A 10,589-nucleotide genomic window follows, 5' to 3' on the forward strand; every position below is an offset into this window, starting at 1 on the left:
TTCACTCATCATGGCCAACTTGTACATGGAAGAAGTGGAAAAGCTTTTCTATCCTACCCTGGAACACCACCAAGCCATTGGTTCAGATATGTGGATGACTCCTGGGTGAAAATCAAATCTCAGGACGTTCCACATTTCACGGATCACATTAACTCGATGGACCGACACATCAAATTCACCAGGGAGGATATGAACAGTGGCAGGTTAGCCTTCTTAGACTGTGAGATTTCCATCAGTAATGGGGGACATCTAAAAGCTGACGTGTACCGTACATACGGATCAGTATCTAAGGTTTGACTCTCATCATCCACTGGAGCACAAACTGGGCGTCATCAGGACGCTACAACACAGAGCGAACACCATCCCCACAGACACAGTGGCCAGGGAGGCAGAAGAACATCAAGAAGGCCCTGAGTAAATGTGGTTATCCCAGCTGGACTTTTGTCAAAGCTGGAAAGGCTCCTAAAGAAAGCTCCAGCTGATCCAGGAGAGAAGGACAACCGCTGCCCAAGCAGAAACCTGTAGTGATCCCATATGTGTCAGGAGTATCGAAACAGTGCTTTATGGTTCGATCCCAGTCTGCATGGGCAAGATGCTAACCCCAAGTTGCTCTCCCATGCATCCATTGGAGTAGGAATGCATATGAGTGTTAGATAGAAAGCACTTATATAGCGCTCAGGTGAAGTAGAACGCGCTATATAAAAACCAGTTCTTTTACCAAACTGACTGTAAAGTTAATCTGCTTTGCATTTAAAACTTAATTTTAACTTTTTATATTCTAACAGGTGAAACGAACCATAAAGCTATCAAAAAAATTTGAAACTACAAAAGTCAAAGTTTTGTGAAGAAATCTCTTATTGCTCTTTTCCACTACTACCTACTCAGTGATCCTGTAGTCATATTGGACATCAAATGCACATCGGTCAACACCAAAAACAATTTAATCTTAGCTGCCACTGACAAGTTTTTCATACCTCTGCTTTAGGAAAATAAGCAACACTACGAACACCTCGGTATTACTGGAAAATTGTGCTTAGGCTATCAAAAGTAACACAGGTAAAATAGGGGAACAGTGTGTTTAGGGCACAGGCAGGGAGATGGACACGCCTGCATGGCAGGGAGAGCTGCAGTCTCCAGTCAGATTAAAATAAGCGCAGCTTGCAATGTCCGACTGAGGCCACAAGGGGCCAGTAATGAGGAGGAGGAGCTTTAGGACAGTGCTGTCCAACATGAAAGGAGAGCAACTGCTTTATTTTGGCACATTTTAATTCATGTATATTATTAGATTTGACAATGCAAGAAGTGCTGCCACTGATTTGCACAAAATCTCTAAAATTAAAAACATCCTGTCTCAGAGTGATGCTGAATAACTAGTTCATGCTAGGGTTGCCAACTCCCTGAAAAATAAATAAGGGACACCTCGTGGCCAGGGCCGGGCAACCCAGTTGTCTTCACCCTTCCCAGTGTGGTAGCTCTTTTTTTGTGTGTGAAATTATTTTTTAACCATTTGACTTGAATTTGATTTAAGCAGATGCATATTCTTTGTGATATGAACACATGGGAAACAAATGATCATTTAGCCATTTATTTTTAGCTCAAAATGACAACATTAACACAGTAAAACAGGTCTCTTTCTTAAACAGAAGCCTGTCATGCTTAGCTTTTGAGAATATAAGTAAATCTTTCTTTAAAAGAACTCTGTCCTGCTTAACTTAAAATTATATAAATTAATAGAAAGCAATAGAACGAAAAATATTCTTGTAACAGTGCACATATAGTGCATTTAGTACAGTTGGCTTCAGTTGAGCTATTATTTCAGCTTTTCTAATGCTAATCAGCTGCTCCTGTTTGTAAACCCGCTTGTTCCCATGATTACGCATCATAACTCATCATCATTATTCATCTATGTATTACTTTTATGTATTAGTCATCTATTTGTTGTAATCATCCATCCTTGCAGTTGTTTATTACACAAAATAAATTATATTATTACACTTCTGGCCACATAGCGCTGATATTCACTGCACATGCCCATATTAACCTTAACCAGAGGGTTTAAAAAAAACAAACCAGTGTTTACATACCATATCTGCTTCTGCCGTGGCCTGGTGGACAAAAAATTGGTTAAGGGTTCCCCGAGCTTTCATGCCCCTCATGTTCTTCATGTGCCCACCACTAGAAGCATGCCTATGGAAAAAGTGCGCCAGCACACAGTGCAGTGCGCTTTATAGTGCACTTTCCCAGCCAGGTGTTTTCCTTTTCCCAGTCCTCCCTGTACTTTTGCAGCCTTTTTTTTTCTTTCTCTTTTTTTTTTTTTTTTTCTTTTTTTTCTTCTTTTTTTGGTAGCATCGCCTCTACATTAATAGAAAATCCCTCAAATTGAATTGTTAGCATAGTGATAATAAAAGTGGGACTCTGACATGTGAAAGAAAAAAAATCATATAAAACCAAGACAATGACTGCTTGTGTTTTTGTTTCAATTGACTTTCGTTTCCTTTTACTTTGCAATGTGGCTACAGTTAACCCGTGCTTTCACCATGGAAGTTGACCGATCAACCTTTAAAGTAACAGGATGTCCAGAAGAGTCATCTGCCTTCACCGATGCACATGCCAGCCAATAATTCTGATGCTGTAGCATCTCAGTACCCATCTCCCTCAACCATTAATTTGACGCCAGAATACTATTATTATTAGTTTTGCTCCAAAAGTATTATTGGAACCAAACACTCATTTACTTACCTTCTACTTCTTCAGCATCATGCCTGTTTTTACAAGTCGTGGGTAGTAATGTTTGGACTTTGCTGCCAAGGACAGTTTGAGATGTTTAAAACTTAAGCAGGGTAATTTCCTGCATAAGTTTTCAAGCAGTCATGCTTTTCATTTTTTGAAAATGAAATCATTCTTCTGGTTTTGCTATCATCTGAATCAAAACGAAACCCTGCTGCAATCAGAAATTAATGAATAATATCAATGTAATCAAGGTGACGGTCGAGTGGGAGGTATTTTGAGCCTCAACACAAAGAGAAGTTGTGTTTTAAAACTTTGACAATATTCAGACATTTTATTGTTACCATGCCTGGTGACATTACCTTTGGATATAAGAGAAATTAATTAATACCCAGGAAATTTAATTGAATATTTATTTGACCATCCTTGGGTTTCCTGTGTGCACACACTGATAAACTACACAAGGAGAAACTGGCAAGTGTGTGGCCACTGAGTCTGGTAGAGTGAAGAACATAATCTTATTAGTTGTTATCATTTTAATTAGAATTTATGCAAGTGTTTCCATTTTCCGCAATGTCTTCTGTCCTTTCCTTTAGTTTCACTGACTAATATCTTTTAAATGAGCTTTATTGAGAGGGAAGAACCACCCACACACACACCCATTGTTTGTAAAGTCTTCATCGCTGTTTTTTTGGCTACTGACCTCCATGTGGTCATGTGAGGATCACAGAGGCAGATGTAGGAGTTTTCCTCTGTAGGCACGGGTTCTTGGCTTTGATCACATCTACGAATTAATGTGCCAGGGGAGCTGTCAGCTTCAACAGGGGGCACTGTGGATGTTCTCCCAACGTCTGCCGTGCCACAGTTAAAGGGTATCTAATCAAAGGGAATCACTCCAACCATCGTGCTCCCAATCACCGCTAATTACTGGTCCGTGACTCAATTAGGTGAGTGATTAATGGCTTTCTTTTTTTTTTTTTTTTTTTCTTTTTTCTTTCTCTGAGCGAACAAACATTGCTGCTCTAATGCTGGGCTTATGCTGGGCTCACACTGTGCGATTTTTGGCCCATTTTGAGAAGATTTTTGAGTCGTGCGACCGATTTGGTGATCGGACCGATTTTGGCCTTCATCGTGCATCGTGTAGTATACGTGGGGTAACGAGAAGTGATTAACACCTCACGACCAGCTCCCGATCATCAATCGCTCGTGAGGGTGTCACCGCAGCTGCTCACGCGCAAACACGTAAACGTCGGTGAAAAAGACGTTGCAGCACAGCTGTGCAGCGTGTGATCTGGACACAAGTGATGAAGGCACTTGTAGAACTTTGGAAAGCTCATCCGAGCCTTTTCCATGTGGCATCACAAAATTATCACGACCACAACAACCGTGAAAATAGTTGGATTTACACTGCTGCTCAATCACAGCTGCCTGATCATGTTTTTCATTAGCAATTTAGCAAAGTTGATGGTGGTGGTGTGTCTGTGTGAGTGAAAGACAGAGAGAGCGAGCGACAGAATTTCTGTTATAACCTTCATTTTATGGACGCACAATGTGCCGTCCGAGACTTGCACCGCAGTGTCGCCGTTTGTTTCCCTGTTGGCCATGCTTGTTGTTGTGGTCATCGGTTGTCTTCCGGTATTTTCTCCGTAAGCGACCTTTCCTCGACCAATGAGATGAGCGGTAATCTGACTTGTCATACTCGAATTGTCATAAGTGTGCTGTCAGCTCATTGGTCACAAAGCAGGAGAGGGGCTGGGAATTATGTTTTCAAACAAAGCGTTAATTCCATTAAAAGTTATAGACTACTTTTGATTCTCACTGTATTACGGGACAAAGTGCGTCCCTTATTAGCTCAATACGGGACGTGTGCTTTTGTTTCGAAATACGGGACGATTCAGTTTTTTAAGGGACGGTTGGCAACCCTAGTTCATGCGCACATAAGACCACTGAGATGGTGATCAACCTTACAAGGAAAAAAAGAGCTGGGTCAGCACTAGGGATGGGTATCGTTAAGGTTTTATCTGATACCAGTACCAAACCGGTACTTTTGAAACGGTGCCGGTGCTTAAACGGTGCTCGAACCGGTGCTTAAAGAATGGAGAACACAAAATTGGTCCAAAAACCTCTCATGTTCAGCTGTTTTTTTGTAAAAAGATAACAATGTTAGCCTTTTCTGCAGCTATGGGGCATATATGGTATCACTCTTGGCTGGAAGCAGTGCTTAAACAATGGAAAAAACACAAACTTTGTCCAAAAACCTCTCATGTTTAGCCGTTTCCCTCTTTTTCTTTGGTCATTTTAGCCTTTTTGGCCAGGGTGAAGGGAGCATCTGCCATCAAACAAGAAGACAGCCGCATGTAGCTATGATGATGTTTGCTAGTTCACCTTACATGCATTAATGTAATAACGTGGTTAGCCTACTCAACGTAAATTATACACGAACAACATTAAGCTACTCACACAGAGAAGAACGGCTGCTGCTGCATCATCATCCTCATCATGTCTGCTACACTGGCAGGGCTAGGGGCCAGGACTCTCCTCTTCGTGTTTTTGGAGATGTTGCTAACTCCGGGTCCGATAACAGGCACCACACCTGCAGTAGATGTGCTCGGTGTGAGGGCTCGCAGCAAGCTATCAAATACGGCGCATTTCTCGGCTTTTAAAAAAACGCTATGCGTCGCCAGGTGTTTCATCAGATTTGAGGTGTTACCTCCTTTGACAGTATCACAGTATCAGCTTAAAGCACTTGTTGCAGCTGAGTTTGCATCTTTTGCTGTGAAGTACAGCCAGACTTTGACCGCTTCACCTTGGGCATTTTTAATCTGTAGCTCTGCTCTAAAAGAACGTACGTACCTGGACCTGCCTACTATCCTCGGAAAGGTAAAATGATTGGCTAGAATCCAAAGTGTATCACAGCTCAGGAAAAAAAAGCACCGAAATGTGCACTGCTTTTCTGGTTACTACTGTTTATGTCAGAACCCGGTACCCATCCCTAGTCAGGACCCATTACAATGTTCCGGTCTTTCTGAGTTGACTTAGACGGTCTTCTTGTTTTGCATTTGCTTGAAAAACACTACCTGCATGTAGTTTGTTTGGTCCTTGTGTACAGTTTGTGTTTGTGTTGGGAGCTGGATGTTTCTTGGTGTTGGTGATTAGTGGATTTGATTTTCAATGACATCTTTTGTAGAAAATCCTACCCCATCTCAGGCTTCATTATGAAGTCATGTTACAATGTTTTCAGATGTTGCCAATAAAAAGCATGTAATGCATGAAAAAGCACTTGAGTAAATCAGTTTTTTCTTATCGCTGCTAGCAGTGAAAGTGAAGAACAAACACAGCAAAAAAAGACGTTAGTTTCAATGTATTTTATTCTTTACTGTAGAAACACTGTACATAAATTACTTTCTCTGAGACTAATATTGATGTACGTATAAGTGGAATTCATCAACCTCCGAAATAAAGAAAAAGATAAACCATAAAACATTGTCAACTTGTCATAACTGTCGTTGAAAAAAAGATCGGTAGCATATGAGGTTAACTCTCTGTGGAAAGTTCCTGCTCTTTCCTTCCAAATGACTAAAGTTACTTTTCAACCTTATAAACACACATACGCACAATGGAAACTCTAAAGGAGTACAGAGACCCACAATCAATGAGTAAACATCCACATTGATCTTTGATCTATTACTGTTACTCGTTAATGTCACTGATGGCAATGCACTGTCCCTTTAAAGATAAACAAGCAAAAATAAAGGGAGAAGCAACGATTTGTTACTACTCACAGCAATCCTGTCCCCCACCCCTCCCACCCAAAGCCATGATAACATGTTTCTATTGCAAGCAATACTACTACCTGTGACTGAGAAAAGCACAAGTCTATTTGTTATGAGGCCGAGTCACATTTTGTAAAAGTGAATAACACCTGGGCAGCCAGGGTACCAGGGGTTTATAGGACCAATGTACATCCACGCAAACACAACGGTGGCCCTACAGTCGCCCTGGTTCTTCACATACGTCAGTTTGACTGTGGTCTCTCTAAATTTGTAGAACTTGTTAGAGCACAGAATGGGAAGAAGTGGCTTTTAAGTAAAAACACAAATCAAAGTTTGTCTTTGTTCAGGTCATATAATGGTCCATTCCAGTGGTGACGGTGCAGTAAAAGTAGTAATAGTGGTATAAGTAATACTATGTAAAAATGTTTTTGTTAATTTTCATATACCCTTTTTGTCTGAAGCAACAGCAAGTTTATATAAAGAAAAAAACTCAAAGAGAAAATCAGTTAATTTTTTTCAGCTTTCATACAAAGTTGAATTTTTGTGCCTGTCCTTCTTAGAGAGTCCACAACGGTGGTTCCACTCAGTTGCTTCAGCCACGGACACGACAGAGCCTACAGACGTGGCTCCCAACAGAGATACGACACCTGCAACATCTCTTAGGGATGCACAGATGGCGATTACACTGACAGTTACCAGCTGTTGAAACGCTTGCAAGCTCATGTAACTGTAAAGTCCTCAGTCGGCCGCTTGAACGAGTCTCTACATCCCACTGTTTGATAGCTAGCTAGCACACAAATATAGCAGTCGGGTTATAGCCCCCACCTTTCACGAAAGGCGGCGGGGATGGGGGGTCATGCGTGCAAGCTGTTCGAAGGCAGACGACCGGGTGAAAAAAAGAGAAAGCGAGATAGAGAAAAAGAACATGACCGAAAAAAGGAACCTTTATCCGGGTTTGCAGACCATCAAACTGCAGCCGTGTTTTGGGTCAGCTGCACTGAAGTGATTGTTACATCATCAGTCTAGAAATCCCATTTTAACATTTTGATCCCAAAAAAAGGGATCGCGGGATCTCTTCAGTGGCTTGGTTTCAGTCTGTGACATCCATGTTTGAAAAGCTTTTGTTAGTCTCTGACAGTCAGTGGGCGGGATCATTGGATTCTGTTAATGCCGTGTTACCTCCTCCCTATCTCACTCTGCCGTAGGAACTGGATGTTGTTAGCGCTGTCGGCTAGCTCGGGGTACTGCTCTATAGACAGTACGTAGTATCCATCATAACCCAAAACCTTCCCGCTGCTTAGCAGCTGCCTCTTTTCTCCCTCCGTCCATAGCCGTACTCCTTCTTCCCCGTCTCTCACTCGCTGTTGTTCGCGCGCCCAGGCACTCGACAGCGCCCTCTGCCTTGCTTGTTCCAGGATTCGCGCTTTCTCCTCATCCAGCGTCGTCCCGTAACGCACGTGAAGTGTCAGGGCGCCGTACTGGAGCTCCACATCAGCAAAACGCCGCGTTCTCCCGTTCATGACTGTTGTGGACTGGGATACTGTGACGTTTACTCCATTTTCTAGTGACTTCCTCCCCGAGGTGAGCCGCAGTGCGCTGAGGTCATTCTCAGGCAGGCTGGTCTTGATGAAGTAGTGCGTGTCTCTTCCCTCCACTGTGAAATGCAAGCCCTCAAGGTAAAAGGCATTATTTAGGACAGCAGCCACCTTGATGCAGTCCTCGTTGGCGATGTTTAGAGCACTGGTCACAACGCGACCTTGGATCACGGCGAGCATCACTCCCTTTCCTATTAGAGACTTGACAGTGGCAAACCACAGCCAAGGCTTGTTGTGGTCTGAATGTCGCCGACTGAGCTGAATTTCTGGCATGCGCTCAAACGACAGAAAGGCCTGAGACTGACGGGTCACTTCCTGCTGGACGCCTGAGATAGACTGTGGAGAAAAAGCAGAAAAGGTGTCTGAAAATGTGACTCACAATCATTGTCGGCTGCATCTAGGTGTGTGGACTCAATCGATCATTGCTGCTCCAAGTCATACAAATCCTGTTCAATTCAATTTGATTTATGTAGCGTGAAATCACAACAACGCTTTATATGATCAAGTAAAAACCCGACAATAATGAAGAGAAATAGAGAGAAGTCGTGTTTCGGGTCATAGAGAGAAAAGCCCAATAATAGAGAGCAAACACTTGGTGATGGTGGGAAGGAAAAACTCCCTTTTTACAGGAAGAAAACTCCGGCTGAAGCAGGCTCAGGGAGGAAGACAGCACGAAGTCTCTCCTGCTTCTTTATCTTTTTCTCTCTTTCAGTTTCTCTCTTGAAACGGCCACTTCTATTTCTGTTGTTGCCTTCATTAATCGCTGAGTTAACGTCAGTGTCTCTACGTCAGCGCCTTTTCCTCACTCTCAGTGTGAGTGTGATTACTGATGACCCGACAACACGTGCACAGACATCCTCCTTTACTGATTTCCTTTCCTTTAAATGGGAGGATGTCTCACTAATAACTTCCTATTAATTTATTCCTCGTTTCTTCTCGTTCTGTTATTTTCTGTTCCTTGTCAACGTTATGTTTGCATGACTATATATAAATGAGTAACTATTAAGGTGTAGAATGTCTCGTATGTGGCCATCAGCAACAGTGACAAGAGTACCGAACAAACCACCCCAGATGTGTTTGATGCAGTTACATCATTTATTCCATTTACAAATATCATCCAGTGACTGGACTGACTGGATTAGCCACCGACTCGCTGCTCCCTGATGGCACGATTCTAAACCCGCTGTCAGTGCTGGCCACTTAGCTACAATACGAGCTCCAGATCAAGCCCTGAGGAGCTGGATTATGCTTGTTAGAGTTTCTTTCTTGTGCTGAAAAGTCAAAGAAAGATGATTCAGACATGTTTAAGAAGTACGTCCAGGCCAGGTTACATCACTGGAGACTTTTGAGAAAACATGAGGACCTACTGGTGATATGTACGACTGATGACGCCCATTCGATTTATTCAATTTAATTAATTTTTTTCTAACACTGCTTGGTAAGATCAAGGCAATAAAACTACTTCATGGTTTGTATTACAAGCAAAAATGAATTTTGCACAAATGTAACCACTGTTTGTTTGACACTTGTTTCACTGTCACTGGGCTGCAACCAGAGAAAACGCCCGCTGTGACGGATCGGGTGTGGTGTTCCTCCATAGTTCATCTGAGTATACATACAGGCAGGTCATCCCACAGCTGGCTCTTTTTCATCTCCAGTGATGGCTGTATCAGGTCAAATTTCGGAATAGGGAATCCTGGGATTGCATTATGGAGATGAAAGCCAAATGTGACCAACCAGATGTTGATATCTGCAGAGAAAGAGAAGAGTGGAAATAGTGATATTTATAAAAGAAACTGAGAAACAACAATGCAAAGCAATCATACTGTATCAGAGGGACTGGGACTAGTTTTATGCCTTCATATAAACTGACAAACCTCTGTTGGTGTTTAAAACACATTGATTCAATTCGATTTTACTCATATAGTGCCTCAAGGTAGGGGTGGGCAGTATAAACGGTATACGGTAGAAACAATATGAATTTGGCTTTTTGCTATAGCGCTCTACCACGAGCACATGTTGATGGTGTCATGCAAGCAAGGAGCTTATAAAGAAGAGCGGTGTGACGCTGGTCATATGGACCTGGTTTGGGTTAAGCAGTCAGATGTTGAGCAGAAAAATATCATCTGACAGTAATGGTGAAGAGACGGAATACAAGTAATTTGTTTCCTCACTTCAAAAACAAAGCCCGTGTTGGAATATGAGCAAAGCCAAAAACTGCACCTTCCACAAACAGTCAGTCCAGTGGAAAGAAAAACGGTGGCCCTACACAGCAGACATTTTACTTTATTACTGTATTCAAAAATGTTGGCGCATTTATCTTCATTTTTATTTGTTATTTAAGAATTTTCTGTTACATTGTTTGGAAAAAGATCTGAAATTATTTGAAAAGTTTTATAATTTAAAATGTAAAAAAAGTTTTGCACAATAAATGTTCTTAAAATAGCATTTTTATACTGTTCAGTCATTTTGACACACACACACACACACACAC

General features: G+C 42.0%; 1 protein-coding gene across 11 annotated transcripts in view; it reads right to left on the minus strand.

Annotated features, from left to right (window-relative positions):
* Positions 1-6,077: 6,077 nt before the first annotated feature.
* tenm3 (teneurin transmembrane protein 3) overlaps positions 6,078-10,589 on the minus strand; it is a 335,219-nt gene continuing 330,707 nt past the window's right edge. For all 11 annotated transcript variants that reach the window (XM_076884527.1, XM_076884523.1, XM_076884525.1 and 8 more), the window contains 2 exons: positions 9,715-9,845; positions 6,078-8,431 (listed from right to left, as the gene is read on the minus strand). In XM_076884527.1, coding sequence (XP_076740642.1) covers positions 7,676-8,431; positions 9,715-9,845 — 887 coding nt within the window. In that variant the 3' untranslated portion in view covers positions 6,078-7,675. The remainder of the gene's footprint in view (positions 8,432-9,714; positions 9,846-10,589) is intronic.

Source organism: Maylandia zebra, linkage group LG6 (assembly GCF_041146795.1).
Source record: "Maylandia zebra isolate NMK-2024a linkage group LG6, Mzebra_GT3a, whole genome shotgun sequence".
NCBI lineage: Eukaryota > Metazoa > Chordata > Actinopteri > Cichliformes > Cichlidae > Maylandia > Maylandia zebra.